Source organism: Pelobates fuscus, chromosome 5 (genome assembly GCF_036172605.1).
Source record: "Pelobates fuscus isolate aPelFus1 chromosome 5, aPelFus1.pri, whole genome shotgun sequence".
Classification (NCBI taxonomy): domain Eukaryota; kingdom Metazoa; phylum Chordata; class Amphibia; order Anura; family Pelobatidae; genus Pelobates; species Pelobates fuscus.
Window position 1 is genome coordinate 224,645,308 of NC_086321.1, and position 17,101 is coordinate 224,662,408.

General features: G+C 40.2%; 1 protein-coding gene across 1 annotated transcript; it reads right to left on the bottom strand.

The window, feature by feature from the left end:
- Positions 1–326: 326 nt before the first annotated feature.
- Positions 327–1,124, bottom strand: LOC134612185 (forkhead box protein D5-like). Its single transcript, XM_063456540.1, has one exon. It carries the CDS (start codon positions 1,077–1,079, stop codon positions 327–329), a length of 753 nt encoding a protein of 250 aa, XP_063312610.1. The 5' UTR covers positions 1,080–1,124.
- Between the last annotated feature and the right edge of the window lie 15,977 nt (positions 1,125–17,101).

Here is a 17,101-nt window from a genome sequence, read left to right on the forward strand (position 1 = left end):
TCTTTATATACATACATTTTTTAAATAAAGCGCTAACAAATTCATCAATGCTATGCATCGGGGGAAAACATAACACAAAGTAAAAGATGGCTTGCAAAGTAAAGACATATATATAGATACTCTCTCTGTGCATGCTGCCCAGTAAGTGTTAATTACCCACACATAATCGTGGGCACTGTTTAAGTGTATAAAACTGAAGACAATATTGAAAGTCTTTGGTCAGATAATTTGCTCCAAATTCCAGTAAATCCTATAAATTACTGGTCAGTAACATAGGACATGGAAACTCCAAATATGTCTGAGGTCCATCATATTAGGACCGGTTCTTAAAATGCTCCCATGTATGTCCTGGGGTAAAGAGGACTAGGGAAAGTTTGGTAGTGTGGCATGACATAAGGGTTTACCAAGGGCCCAGAAGAATAAGTGTTCAGTAGGGTTGGCACCATGGTATTGGCTGGCATAAGATTGCGGTAGTCCCAGAGATGAGCATAATGCGGCGGAGGTGGAGGACTCACTTCTGGCTCCTTTGATTTGCCAATAATGCTGTCTATAGAGAAAGAGCACTTGGGTTTTGTTGGGGTCTCTAAGAGGCCGATTGTTGGGACCACCTGAGAACACACGGGCGCCCTGCTCATTAACATCTCCGGGCAAGGGGGCACATATGGCTGGGAAGGAACCATCAATCTCTTCGGTGGAGCCATGAATGGTAGTGGATTCTGCTGAACGAAGGTCTGAGGGACTGTGGGTCCATAATGCTGGTAGTAGTGCACCGTGGGATAAACTATGATCCCGTCGTTCAGGAATTCCGTGCGATGCCTTTTAAACCTTTTCCTCCTTCTCAGGAAGCTCCCGTTGTCAAACATGTCTTCTGAAGCGGGGTCCAGGGTCCAGTAGTTGCCCTTTCCAGGGTTGCCTGGTGCCCGGGGGACCTTGATAAAACAGTCATTGAGGGACAGGTTGTGCCTGATGGAGTTCTGCCAGGCTGGGAACTTTGCCTTATAGTAGGGAAAGTTCCTGCTGATGAAGTTGCAGATCCCGCTCAGAGTCAGCTTCTTGTCTGGGCTCTGCAGGATGGACATGGTGATCAAAGCTATGTAGGAGTAAGGCGGCTTCACCAAGGCTCGCTTGGATGTATCTTCTCCCGGTGGAACATCAGCGTCTATGGAACGTTCGCTATCACTGTCCCCAGTTTCACTCTGGGAGGTGGACATCACTCCTTCAGTGTCTGTGTCCGTGGAGTCGGAATGGACCCTAATACTCTTTTGGCTTCCAGAGCTCTCACTGTCTCCTAAACGAGCTCTCTCGTCACGCATCTCCACAAGGACCCTTCCAAAACACTGCTGCTGGGTAGAGGCCATGGTGGCGGCCACTGGTCTGCAGATAGTTGTGTTTAATAAAATGGATCTCCTTCACAGCTGCTACTGAAGAAGCTCTCTCCTCGGTGTTTACTGATGATCTGATGATAAACCCCTGCGATCTCCTCCCATTTATCAGTGAGATGGCCTTTCACTGCAACCTGAAGAGTTAACACACTTGAGGCCATCGGCCAAGTCATCTGCACTTGAATAGAGGACATTATGCAAACAAGCTCTTTTGATAGGGTCGTGCACCTGAATGGGTGGTCCTGGTTGAGTGCTATTCACACGATGAAATCTAACACCCCCTCCTCTGTTCCTATCCCACAGCAGACCACTGCCTTTAGCATGCTTCAATCAAAATATCTATATACTGTATTCTAGAGGGGTCTCTTCAATAATCTTTCTCCTCAGGGAGCAGAAACACACTAATAGCTAACATCAGTTGGCATTTCAGATCTTAACAAATAATACTTACATTTGAAACCCATGTACTTTTATACAATACCTTGCATTAATTCAATAATAAATGGGTTACTAATGCCTCTGACAATCAGAAGGTTACATTTGCAAGCATTGATGTCAAAAATCTAAGTGATAGTCTAAACTAGCAGCTGAAACTTTATGAAGGTATTTAAAATATTATTTCTAGTTCCACTTGGATAATGCCCTAAACATACTGTGTGTAATTTATTACCTACAGGGGGGTTATTCACTGAAGTGGGAATTCAAGGTGAATTTCACATTTAATGTCAAAATAGATCAACTGGAAAAATTCTCTCAGTTAGCTTTGCTTCCATTCAAAATGACTATTTTATTATTATTATTTTATTATTGATATAGCGGCCAGCAAATTCCGTAGCGCTGTACAATAAAATGTTTTTTTTTTTTTTTTTTTTTTAAAAGGTGCACAACGCCCTATTTTGTGTGTGTATGTATGCATTACATAGAATTTTCTCATTCTCCGTTATGTGTTTTATTTTTTTTATTTGTTAGGGAGAACGAGAAAATTCTACGTGATGTATAAGTAAACACAAAAATATTGTTCACCATTTTAAAAATTAATTTATTCTGTGTATCACAGAGTGTTTTGTGGATGTTTAAACAGATATGGTGCTGCATGAGAATTTGAATTTGCACTGAAAATCATTGTATGAATATCACTGAAGTACACTGCACAATATATTCTAAACTCATTTCATTTGAAATCATTTGCACTCATTTCATTTTGCACATTTGCAGAAAACTGTAGAGTGGCACTAGCACTTTTTTTTAACACTTATTGTGCACTTTAATTCTTCATTTAATTTTTTTAAATTGCTCACTTGATTATTATTCAGTTTTGTGCTCACTTGATTATTATTCAGTTTTGGTTTGCTTTCCCATTCAGCTACTCTGACCTTAAATTTGAAATTCACTATGAATTCACCTTGCATTCTCACTTTGGTAAAAAAAAAAACCCTGCTAGTTTTTTGTTACTGTTTGTCTTGAATTACTTGATGTTCAGCAATGAATGCATGCTCCAAGTGATACGTCATACATCTAGTTTTCAGCAATTAATGTATCAATAGTACAACCACTAGAGACAGATTCTTTTTAGAGGGAAATACAAGCGCTTTAAAAGTGTATAAATCTATGCAGTACTAACAGGACTAGTCACCACAGTCGGTAATGTTTCACGATGACCCAAGTGGGTTAATAATCCCCCTGTATACAGAAGTGCCCTTAGTCATATTTGCGTCAGGAGTGCTGCATCTGCCTAGTAATAACTGATGTTATAAACTTGACAGCCAGTAACAATTGTCTAGACAGCTACCAAAAAGAAAATGTGCAATGTCCATTAATGCTACACCTCGTGCCGTTATGACATTTGTTTTTCTGACTTATATTTCCCGCTGTGGCTCTTTGTTGTGTCAAAATTGTCAAGATTTGCACCAAAAAAAAAGAATTATATATACATATATAAAAAAAATACAAATAGTCGCTCCAAACGTTTTTATACTGCATCTCTCATCATTCCAAAGATAATACAGAACACGCGCTCAGTCATCGGCTAAAGATAATGGGAGATGCTGTACGTCATTTCTGAAGCACAATATCTATTCCATAGATCACATTGCATATGCGTATATGTGCAATGTATGTGTATGCATAGCGTGTGCATACAGCTAACAGGTTACATTACAGGAGAGTATAGTACGGTTCACACATTAAGTGCAGTAGGTAGACAGACATATTTCAAGAGTTAAATAGCTGTAGAAGGGATGTACAGTATTTACAGTAATTATCAGGGTTATTCAGTAAAGTGAGAATTTAAAGGGACTTTCAAATGTAAGCATAGCTGAAATAGATTTTTTTTAATCGTGGGTCATTTAACCTTAAATTTGAAATGAACTTTGAATTCTCTCTTTAGTGAATAACCCTCTATGTAGTAGTGAATGTGTCTGTTTTGTATAAAATCACAAACCTGCCAATACATAAAATGAAACCCTGCTTTGGGTTTCAGCACCATGGCAATACAAAACACTACTTACAATGAATTAATTTATATCAGTGGCACATCAGACTGGGAGTTGTCATTGGCTTCTTTCCATCTGAATTCTAGCGGTGCTTTGATCAAATGGTTAATCATAATGCAAATTTGTGTGCAAGTGAATCAGTGAATAGGATACATAAGATGCCAGTAATAAAAATAATATAGATATTTTAAAATCTTTATTGAGAATATATTATTGCACTAATACAACCGGAATATACACCAAACAACATCAAATAATTCTACAATTCAGTACACAGACTCATAGCAGTCAATTTACATGTATGTAGAAATGTGTATCATATTCTAAGTCCCTAACTGAACACATTTTTGTTACTAACATGCAAAAAGATAAATTAAGGACTATCCCTTCTTCATCATATATCAACTGATCAACAGCAGCTTGCTGTCTATTGGCTTAACAGACTGTATGTTAACATTCTATATGCATATGTTAATTTCCTTAATATAGCAAACATTAAATATCTAAAGAAATAGTGAACAAAGACTATTTCTTTTCAGCCATTAACATTTAGACTAGCAAACTCAGGCATACAGGTCAATAATGTTTATCTTCAAAATATGAATCTTAGAATAAGACTCCAAACCCCAAATAAAGTATTGCACTGATACTTGGCAGTATTGAACTATATAGACGGGGAAATATTGACTAAATAAAATATAAAATGCACAGTTTAGTGCAGACCATCAGATAATACTAAAGAAAGAGAAATACACAGAAACACATTTGTGAAGGACGCTCACATTTCCCAGAGTCCTATCAACCCCAGCTCTGAGAAAGAGAGGCTTCTTTGAGAGGGCATAGATCCAACAGATAGATGTCCAGAATGGCAAAATAATCTTTTTAAAAATATGCACGGTATAGGAGACACCAACAGGCACAGGGACCCCCAAGCATATTTGAATCTGTGTGTCAATAATGCATTTTTTATACTGTGTAATTGGGGGTTATTGTGCCTCCAAGAAGCCTCTCTTACCATGAGCCAGGGTTGATAGGACTCTGGGGAATGTGAGTGTACTTCAATTATATGTTTCTGTGTGAAATATATTTGTATTATCAGATGGTCTGTACTATGTGGTTTTTATATTTTTCTTTGTACATATTTACCTAATATATGGTTCAATACTGCTAAGCACCAAGGCAGCACTTTATTTTGGGTTTGGATTGTACTTCACTGTTTTGGGCATTTGCTGCTGTAGGGGATACACTTCTATATTTGAGATATATATATATATATATATATATATAGTGTTATTTGGGTCTTGCACTGCCCGCTTTCTGGTTATTGGTAGAGCAATAGCCCATTAGGGAATTAACCCTACAATATAGGACTAATCATGCCAGTTTCTTAAAAGGACCACCAGCAAATTCCGCATCCCACAGGTTTGAGCCTAAATTTTGACAAATCCTGCTGTAAGTTCCAACACAAGGTAACCTACACATAAGATCATTCCAGATATGGCTGCATTGTGCTTAATCAAAAATAGAATAAAGAAAAGTAGCAAAGCAAGTAGAAATGTAAACAGAGGCAGAGTAGAAATAGTTGAACAAGGATAAAGATCAAAAGCAAGAACCTCCCCCCTCTCCCCCCCCCCCCCCCCCCCCCACACCCAGCCCGCTCTTTAATTTCCAGAACCTTCCAACCCATGGCCATCTTTACTTGCTACTTTATCAATCCAAGGAAACCATTGTTTCAGACATAATATATTAACACATAATATTTTCCCCTATTTTTCATACTCATAGCCTAGTAAACTTTTAAGGGTTTTATTAAGCCATTAGTAATATTCACTTAAATGTTATAAACGCTCTTACAAATTGCCACTGGTGATTTTTTTCAAGAAACCCACTATAATATTTCAGAATGAGAATTTTAAGAATATTGTTCATTAACCTGTGCAGTGCTGGGCTGAGTATTGGACCTGCTCAACCCTTACACTTTACTTATTCCTGACAGAACCTTGATGATATCCAGCCTCGCTGCATTCAATGAACAGATGAATTGTGTTGTTAGCTTGCAGTAACTTTTGAATAAATAACTCTATTTTTGCATGGTTACCTTATCTATTGTTAGTAGAAATATTTTCCAAATGTTCCAAACCCACATAAACACGTGAGACTCCCCTCCCCTTATTTAATTAAACAGTAATTCCAAAAACTGATCTATCTGAACAGAAATGTCAAATATATGGTTTTCATTGTCTTTGTGATTTGGGAAATTAAGGGGGGAAATGTATCTCTCTTCATAATATGTAAAGATAGGTTTATTCAGTACAAAAAAATCAGTACAAAAAAATGAAAATAGTGGAAATGGACAAGGGCAATTAAAAAAATAATACTATAGTTGTATTGGTACTCAGCTGTAAATATGGTGCAGGCATTGAGGTCACCCTCCAATTTATAACCTCCAAAATATAATCAAAAACATAAAGATAATAAAAATGTAAAGATAAAGATAATACATTTTTTTAATTAATCAGAGATACACTACTAGGATTACGGAAAGAGATACACCCTTGAGGTTAAGGAGAGAAATAGACATCAAACTGCTTTGTGTGGACTTTATATTTCCTTTTTTCTTTTCCTTTTTTGCACTTTATATTCTTTTGTGTATATACTCTTTAGTTTTTTTTCTACATATTGATGATATCAGGAGCTACTATAGGATATTCTGCATGGAATCAATGTAACTCGGTTGCATGGCTACATACAGGATATAGCAAAACATTAAGAAGTATTGGGTGGATCAACCAGATTGTATAGTTAGCATCATTACTATAGTTAGCATCAAGTTCTCTTTTTTTTCTTGTTCTGTTGCTCTTGATATATATTACCCATTGGTTATATGTTTTATACATATGCCCATACGTAAGGAGGTTGAAGTGTATTGTTCATATATGTATTTTATTTTTCTTGCACAATTGTGATTAGGTTAGGAACAGATTTGTTTATCTGTAGCTATTGTGGCATGAACCTTGTTTTCTACAGAGAGGTAAATGTGGGATGTCTATTTCTATCTCCTTAACCCGACAAGGGCCATTGAAAGTTTTAGGGGAAAAAAAATTGCTGAAGAGGAAAGAAAATCTAAATTTCAGTTATTTTTCAAATTCAGCTTATTTGGACTAAAATGTGCGGTTTAGCGAATAAACCCCAGCACCAAGGGTGGGAAAGAAACGGTTGTTTTCCATCTGAAAGCAAGGCTCAAGCATTCCTGCTGTGATAGTGATATAATGGTGTTACCCATGGCTTCTCTGTGTATTTCTAAACCTGTAAAAGAAGTGCACAAGGTTGTAGCCACACTAAAGGTCAATAGAATGAAATCCCACCTCTGTGCTATATATAAAAGTTTGTTACAGGCAGCATTAGGCCTCCATTTATACATATGAAGGCATAGTAGGAAATGGCCCAGCAGGGCAGGTTTACAGAACACTCCAGGAGGGCAACTTTCAGAGGAACATAATAATGACTAGGGCAATACCCTCTATGCTTCATCCCAGAAAGCTACATGACATTCCTGTTGATCTCAGTTGTACATGATCTTTATGCCTTTCATAGAGTGCTGAGATAACAGTAAAGACTGAAAAGTGAACTATGGGCTGGATTCTCTTATCCGAGTATAGGTTTACTCTGCTTTCTTACAGCAAAGCATCATTTGAAGTCTTTCAGGGTTACTTACTAAAGTGAGTATTTAAAGGACATCTCAAATTTAAGGGCAATATAGTCAAACTGGAAATATTCTCTAAGTCAGCTTTGCTTCCAGCTCGGCTACTTTGACCTTAAATTTGAAATTCACTTTGAATTCTCGCTTTAGTGAAACCCCCAGTATGGTAAAATTGCTAGCTTATCTTACTTAGCTTAGTTTCATATGCTAAGTGAATCCAGTCAGTGAGGTGAATTGTATGAATTGAATAGTTGTATGTACTATACACACAGTGGACTGGATTCTCTTATTCATGAGCAATTTAGCTATAGACTTGATTGGAGGAATTGCTATTCAGTATGCAGAGCAAACCTTGGCTCCGCTATAAGAATCCAGTCCAGCATTGGGATTTATGGAGCTTGGTTATTTCACAATTATCAATGTATCTCTACAATAAGAATCAAGCATATCGATAACTTGTTACCCATAGGACCAGGTGAGCAAAAATCCCTGTTAATAAAAGGGAAGTGAAATCATAAGTAAACTATAGCAACGTGCAACTGGCGAATAGTGTTGTCATAATTGCTCAGATTACTAATAGCTCTCACTTCTGTTTGGTCATCTTAAGAAAACACTCTAACCAGCAAAACACATTAAAGGGACACTATAGGCACCCAGACTACTTTATCTCATTGAAGTGGTCTTGGTGCAGTCTCCCTGTCTCCCTTACTCCTGCAATGTAACGTATTGCATGTGTAGAGAAACTTTATTGCTTACATTACAGGACTAAAACTGACTCTAGTGGCTGTCAATCAGACAGCCACTAGAGTCACTCCCTGGATTCTAACGGACTCTAGGTCGCCTAACTGATGCTGGATGTCCTCAAGTTTTGCATGAGGCCATCCAGGACCTCTAGCATCAGTAAAAAAACCACTTCTTTTCTATGGTGAGGGCCTAATTCCCTAATGAGGCTCCTCCGTCTGATGACGTTGTAGGAGACAGAGTTTTGAACCAGCGCTGAGGGAGATCGGTGCTGGAATCGAGTGAGAAAACAAAGGGTTTTTAACCTTTCTGTGCTATAGGGAGAGGGGGCAGAGAGAAGTAGCCAGGGGGAACTATAGTTGTATAGTTGTATTCCGTACACTATAGAATCCCTTTCATCTTAACAAAGTGGTTTTGGTGTATAAATCATGCCGCTGGCTTAGACTCACACAGTCTCCCTACACACATTCTTAAAAATAGCTCATATTTTTTAGCTTCACTAACTGAATAATATTTAATTTACAGGGTTATTCACTAAAGTAAGAATTCAAAGAGGATTCAAAGTGAATTTCAAATTTAAGTCAACTGAGATCACCGCTGACTTTAAGAATTTTTCCAGTTCATCTAGTTTGACCTTAAATTCACTTTGAATTCTCACTTTAGTGAATAACTCTGTTTCTGATCTCATTCTCTGTTGCTGCAGCCTCCTGTTTGGGATTCAAGACCAATTAACAGAGCAGGGGATATATTCTTCTACAGTAAACAAACTGCGCTGTAAAAATAAAACTGCCTGTTAAATGGTTTAGTGGTACAGTAGATGTACTACATTTACAATATCACATGGCACTACTTTTGTGCCAGAGCATTAAGGAATAGGTTATGGGGTCTATTAACTGAACTGACAAATGACAAAAAAACACCAATTATTAGGCCAAAATTGATGAGCTCAAAAATAGATACGTTGGATAATTTTTCTAACACGGCCTAAAATTTCGGCATTCTCTTATCCTTTCCTTAGAATTCACAGTTTGTGAATAAACCACACTGTCCAACAATTGTATAAGCTTTATTTTTTTTAAATGATAATTGATTTGTCTAATGTAGAAAAACAGAGTTATTCTATTTAAAGTGAGATGACGCTGCTCTTTGAGTTTCAGTGTATGATAATCAGCCTGTTTATAATACATTATATATGTTTATACTCACTTATGTACCAGATTACAAAAATCAGCTCCCACTGTGTGTAGTTTGCATTTTACAAGGTTCATTGCAGTGCTGTGAGCTTGCGGACACTGCTTTCTGATGGAAGTCTTGTGTGACTTGATAGGCATACAATATTACACAATAAACTAAAGAACATTCTGGAATTTTATTGGTAGAGGAATATAACATCTAAAATCAAAACTACACTATAATACGATTAGGGATCTGCTATTCTTTGGTCTTTCTTCCTTTGCGGCTTCTTTGTTAGCACAGTTTAGTTTGTATAAAACAAGATATATATATATAGAAATAGATATAGAATGAGGGGAAAAAACACCAATGGTTAAGATGATAATGCTTAATGTGATTAATGCACATTGTACTATGGATAAAATATGTAAAGCAAATTATGTGTTGCGGTCGCCGGCCCGCCGAGCCTCACGGTCGTGCCCGACCGGCACGACCGCTCCGACTACACGAGCTTACCTGCTCGTCGGCGAGCCGGGAACCGCGCACATAGTTCTTCCGGGCATCGCGCCCGGATCCAAGATGGCGCCGACCGCGTGGTCGCGTCTATTACCAGCCCCGCCCCCGAGAATTATACCAACGTGTGCGTGACGTCACGACGTCAACGCACACGCACGTTTTGGGGTCAGAGGTCGCCCTCTGACCAATCATAGCCTAGAGAGGGGTATTTAAACCCCTAGCTTTCCCCATTACTTTGCCATGTCGTGGTTTCAGTTTCCTGGTTTCCTGAAAGTGCTATTCTCGTGTTTCTGATTTCCTGGTATCCTGATCCTTGGCGTTTCCCTGGTTATTCTGATCTCTGGTTTCCCTGACTTGGCTTGTTTATCGGTATTGAGTATTTTCTGGCTTCCTTGACCTCGGCTTTCCCTTTGACCATTCTCTGTCTCTAGCGTATTAGTCCGGCCATTCTAAGGACCGGTTTACGCTCTTTCCTATTATTTTCCTTTTCTTACTTATGTATATGTTTACATAGTTTCTGCGTGCTGGACCACATTACTAGTCGTGACATTACGACATGGCCATGGATCCTGCAGAACTATGCAAGCATATGATCGCATGTGAGAGTAGGGTGGAGGATATGGACCACAGGTTAGACCAATTTGCCCAGGCATTTCAGACCTTGCTCCAGAGGACTGCCTATTTAGAGGTCCCTCCGGTACCACCTGTGGTTCCGCCACCTGTAGTGGTTCCCGTACCACATAAACCACCGTCCATAACCTTGTCACCGCCCCCACGCTATGGAGGTGATTCTAAGGAATTCAGAGGTTTTTTAAACCAAATTGAATACCACTTTGAGGCCTCTCCAGGTTCATTCCCAACAGATAGATCTAAAATAGGATATCTGATGAACCAATTAACTGGAAAAGCTTTGACCTGGGCTAACCCCTTATGGGAAAGTGGTGACGCAGTAGCTCGTGATTACAATACTTTTCTTACGGCTTTTAAAGCTACATTTGAACCTAAAGGCAGGGAGAAGAACGCTGCCAAAGCCCTTATGCGAATCAAGCAAGGCAGTCGTTCTGTAGCCGATTATGCTATAGAGTTCAGGACATTAGCGTCTGAGGTTGATTGGACCAATAGCGGTCTGGTGGCTGCTTTCTCTGAAGGTTTAGCTGAGAATATACAAGATGAGACTGCAGCTAGAGACCTTCCGGTTAGTCTAAATGAGTTTATTGCCTACATGATAGACATTGACAACCGGCTCAGAGAGAGAGAGAAAAACAAACAACGTAACAGACGCTCTAATTTGTCCATAGCTCCTCGTTTCTCTAACCCAGTGGTGAGTAGCCAGACGCCTCTTCCAGAACCAGAACCCATGCAATTGGGTAGTGCTAAACTCACTGAGGCAGAGAGACAACACAGACGTAACGAGGGGTTATGTATGTATTGTGGCAAGAAAGGGCATCTAAGGTCATCATGCCCGGTTCGGCCGGAAAACTTGCACACCTAAGGCACGTACGGGGACCGACCTTAGGTGTGATGTATATGTCCCCTAAATTGACTAAGAACCGTTTCCTTATCAAAGTAACCTTATCTTTCGAGAACACTACTATTCAATGTGAGGCTATGATTGACTCTGGGGCAGCGGAGAATTTCCTAGACAAGGAATTCTCTGCAAAACATCTCCTGCCCTTAAGACATAAAGAGAAACCTATAGCAGTCGAGGCCATTGATGGGAGGCCTCTTACCCAGCCTTTCATCACACACGAAACTCTGCCAATCACTGTTTCAGTGGGTGTTCTCCATTCTGAAGAAATGACCTTTCAAATTATCTCTTCACCTACAGTTCCGATAATACTCGGTTTCCCTTGGCTCCTTAAACACAATCCACGTTTGGATTGGATTGAAGGAGAGATTGTGAGTTGGGGTGAGAGATGCAAAGATGTCTGCTTTAAACAAATCCCACAACCTATTGGCACCACTAATGTTCCTGTTACACCTCCCTTGACCACACAAATTCCACAACAGTATATGGATTTGAAAGAGGTATTTAACAAGGTCCAGTCAGAAGGGTTACCTCCTCATAGACCTTATGACTGTACCATAAACTTATTACCAGGGACTATGCCTCCCAAGGGAGGAATCTATGCCTTGTCCCCCCAGGAAAATCTTTGTTTAGAGGAATACATTAAGGAGGCTCTCAGAAAGGGTCATATCCGTAGGTCCTCCTCACCAGCCGGGGCTGGATTCTTCTTTGTCTCTAAAAAAGAAGGAGACCTACGCCCTTGTATTGATTATAGGGGTTTGAATAGGATTACCATTAAAAACGCCTACCCTATTCCCCTTATATCAGAGCTATTTGACAGATTGAAGGGAGCTCGAGTCTTTACCAAGCTCGATCTCCGAAGTGCATACAATCTAGTCAGGATTAAGGACGGTCACGAATGGAAGACCGCATTTAACACCAGAATGGGACATTACGAATACCTGGTTATGCCGTTTGGATTATGTAACGCTCCAGCGGTATTCCAGGATTTTATTAACGATGTCCTAAGAGAGTACCTTCACATGTTCGTTCTAGTGTATTTGGACGACATTCTCATCTATTCCCCAGACCTAGAGACACATCACGAACATGTGAGAATTGTACTGAAAACCCTGTTACAAAACGGCCTTTACTGTAAACTGGAGAAATGCCAGTTTGACCAAACGGAGATACAATTCCTTGGATACGTTATATCTCCGTCTGGTTTCCAGATGGATCCTCGTAAACTGGAGGCAGTCTTACAGTGGCCATTACCCAAGGGCCTTAAAGCTACTCAACGCTTTATAGGTTTTGCGAATTACTACCGCAAATTCATAAGGGGATTTTCCTCCGTGATTTCCCCTATAACCAATTTAACAAAAAAAGGAACAAATTGTATATCTTGGCCCAAAGAAGCAAGAGAGGCATTTGAACAATTAAAATTTTTATTTTCCTCAGCACCTGTCCTGACCCATCCTGATCCATCCAAACCATTTATCCTAGAGGTGGATGCATCAGAAACAGGAGTTGGAGCCATTCTGTCTCAAAGAGAAAGTCCTGATACGCCTTTACATCCCTGTGGATTTTACTCTCGCAAACTCACACCTGCAGAGAGGAATTACGACATAGGGAATAGGGAACTTTTGGCCATTGTACTTGCCCTTAAGGAATGGAGGCATCTCTTAGAAGGTTCCAAAGAGCCACTTTTGATCTTTACTGATCATAAGAATTTGGCTTATATTGGGGACGCTAAGAGACTGTCCTCTCGTCAGGCTAGGTGGTCATTGTTCCTCTCCCGATTCAATTTCGTAATTACGTACCGGCCTGGTACTAAAAACATCAAGGCAGATGCACTTTCTCGGCAGTTTGAGACAGATGAAGTACCAGAACAGGAGATATATCCTATTGTACCTCCTGAATGCCTCATTGCCACTACTGTTTCCGAAGTGTCTTCTCCACTCTTCTGTGCCATAATAGCAGATCAAACTCAGGCACCTGTGGGAAAACCTCCGGACAAACTGTATGTGTCACCTCAGTTTCAAAAGAAGATACTAGATTTGTTCCATGACAACCTCACAGCGGGCCATCCTGGAGTCCATAAAACTCTCTCAGCCGTCTCCAGGAGATTTTGGTGGCCTGCTCTTAGAAACGACATCAAAGATTATGTTGGGGCATGTCAAATATGTGCAGTTTCTAAAGTTCCTCCTAGGTCACCTCCTGGACTGTTACAACCACTGCCCATACCTAGTGCTCCCTGGACCCACTTGGCCATGGATTTCATTGTGGATCTACCCAGTTCAAACGGGTTTAATACAGTCCTTATGGTTATTGATAGATTCACGAAGATGGCACATTTCGTCCCACTTAAGAAATTACCATCTGCTCAAGATCTTGTTCAAATATTCTTGAGAGAGATCTTTCGGTTGCACGGTGTACCCAAAAACATAGTATCTGACAGAGGTACCCAGTTTGTTTCTAGGTTTTGGCGTTCCTTTTGCAAACAATTGGGCATCGAACTCTCCTTTTCATCAGCATATCACCCTCAAACAAATGGAGCAGCAGAGAGGGCGAATCAGTCTTTAGAAGCCTATTTACGTTGCTTTATAAATGCCAATCAATCTAACTGGTATGAGCTCTTACCCATGGCTGAGTTCGCCAGAAACAACGCCACTCATGAATCTTCTAATCACAGTCCATTCTTTGTTAATCAGGGTTATCACCCCGCTGTTTTACCTTCTGCATTCTCAGACACAGAAATCCCCGCTTTGGACACCCGTTTAGAATCGATTCATGATACCTGGGATTCCGTCCATTCAGCTCTGCAAAAAGCCTCATTCCGAGCAAAGGTCCAAGCTGACAAGAAACGGGGCGCTAATCCTGTCTATCTTCCAGGTGACAGGGTGTGGCTCTCCACGAGACATATCAAGCTTAAGGTCCCATCCATGAAATTTGCCCCTCGGTACATTGGTCCCTTTCGAGTTACCCAACGTATTAATCCAGTGACCTATTCTTTGGCACTACCGGCTCATATGAGAATAGCGAATACTTTCCATGTGTCTCTGCTCAAGCCCCTTACTTGCAATCGCTACACCAGGGTATCCACTCCTCCTCCGCCCTTGGTAGTGGGTGATCAAGAAGAATACGAAGTCCATTCTATCATGGACTCCAAATTATCCAGAGGTGTCTTGTCCTATCTCGTTGACTGGAAGGGTTATGGTCCCGAGGAACGTTGTTGGGTTCCTGCTGACCGGGTCCATGCGCCCCGTCTTATCCGGTCGTTTCACAACCGCTTTCCTCTTAAGCCGGGTCCTTCCCGCCCGGTACGCGGTCTTCGAGTGGGGGGTACTGTTGCGGTCGCCGGCCCGCCGAGCCTCACGGTCGTGCCCGACCGGCACGACCGCTCCGACTACACGAGCTTACCTGCTCGTCGGCGAGCCGGGAACCGCGCACATAGTTCTTCCGGGCATCGCGCCCGGATCCAAGATGGCGCCGACCGCGTGGTCGCGTCTATTACCAGCCCCGCCCCCGAGAATTATACCAACGTGTGCGTGACGTCACGACGTCAACGCACACGCACGTTTTGGGGTCAGAGGTCGCCCTCTGACCAATCATAGCCTAGAGAGGGGTATTTAAACCCCTAGCTTTCCCCATTACTTTGCCATGTCGTGGTTTCAGTTTCCTGGTTTCCTGAAAGTGCTATTCTCGTGTTTCTGATTTCCTGGTATCCTGATCCTTGGCGTTTCCCTGGTTATTCTGATCTCTGGTTTCCCTGACTTGGCTTGTTTATCGGTATTGAGTATTTTCTGGCTTCCTTGACCTCGGCTTTCCCTTTGACCATTCTCTGTCTCTAGCGTATTAGTCCGGCCATTCTAAGGACCGGTTTACGCTCTTTCCTATTATTTTCCTTTTCTTACTTATGTATATGTTTACATAGTTTCTGCGTGCTGGACCACATTACTAGTCGTGACATTATGTAATACCTTTCCAGAAAACAGCCGGTGTGAATAAAGACAATTTGTATATTTAACAGTGTTAATTAGTTCCAGCTGCGTTTTCTTTTTTTTATCAAAATAAGAATAATGAAAAATAGTAAAGCAAGTAGAGACATATACAGAGACAGAGTAGAAATAGCAGAAAAGGGATTTTGATTTTAGCAGAAAAAGCACGATTGGTTATTTTTTCAACTTAATTAACATTTTTTGGAAATAGGAAATCATATGAATTGTTGGCGTTTGTGGAGGCTATTGCATATAAGCAAGCAGATATGTTTTCTTTGCATTTGTAAACTTTTATTTTTAAATTAATTTATTTAATTATTAATTTCATTACATCATTTTTAGTTGAAGCCAGTGATGATTGCTCAATGCAGCTACTTTGTGTTGTTGTTGGGGACATTCTATGGGATATGGCTTTATGCTGTCTTGATAGCATCATGCCAATATTTATCTTCATATTTGTTTTGCCTCTTGTGTTACTTCATACTGAGGGTAGTATACTGGATTTATATCTGAGGATTGTCCAAGCAGTGTAAGTAGACTGATGCTACTGTCAATCGGTTTGTAGATGATCTGAGATTTGTGGAATGGAACCACACCTTGATTAACATTCAATTTGAAAATGAGAAGACTGTGGTCATAATGAATGTTTATGCACAGTAGCAATGTCCACTTGACTTGTGCATTCGTTTTCAGAAGAATCACAACTGAGACGAAAATGTGCTCATTCATCCATTCATCCGAGTCTCCGAAAGGCATAATGGAAGAATTTTTCCATATACACATCTATAAATAAGATGGCGCAAACAATTACAGTGCATAAAACAATATTCAGTATTATTTGCAGCAACCAACATCGAATCTTGGTAATGAGATTAAAAATAATAAAAGAACAAAAGTGCTGGTGCGCAGAATTTTCAAGGACACCCTTAGTGAGACTATGTAGTTAAAGTGTTCTCTGGGGGGGTATCAACCTAAAATGTGACAAATATATATAAGTACTTGCAGCTTTGTAACTATACAATTGCGGTATCTAAAATAGGAGACAAAAAGAGACACAGAAGGCACTCCTATTGCAATAAAGTTTACAAAATATAAAATATATGAAAAATTCTATAGGAATTAGACTCACAAGTTGAGAGTGGTAATAGCCTCATTCAAAGCTATAAAGCCAAGGGAGGATCAGTCCCTAGAGTGCATGGGATCCAAAAAGATGCTCTGGTGACCAGGCTTGCAGGTAAAAAAAAAAACTTCTTTATTCCAACTATAAAATCACACATAGAAACAGATAAAGTCCACCATCTGCTCACCAGCGCTCAGGGAGTGAAGGACAGTCAGGATGTAGCCGCCGTCCTCCTCCTTCCGATTGTGGCTGGTCTCTTGCTGGTGTACACACTTCAAACACTTCTGTGTTCCTAGTCAGTTCCTGGAAATTCTCAATTAAACCTAATTTGCAAAAAATGGAAGCATAAACATTAGATAACTCTTCACAGGAAGTTTTTAGGAAGGCTGTGTAAGTAACTCGCAGGGAGGTGTGACTAGGACTGCATAAACAAAGTGATTTGGAGATAGCTCCCTTACTTGGTAGCCTTAAA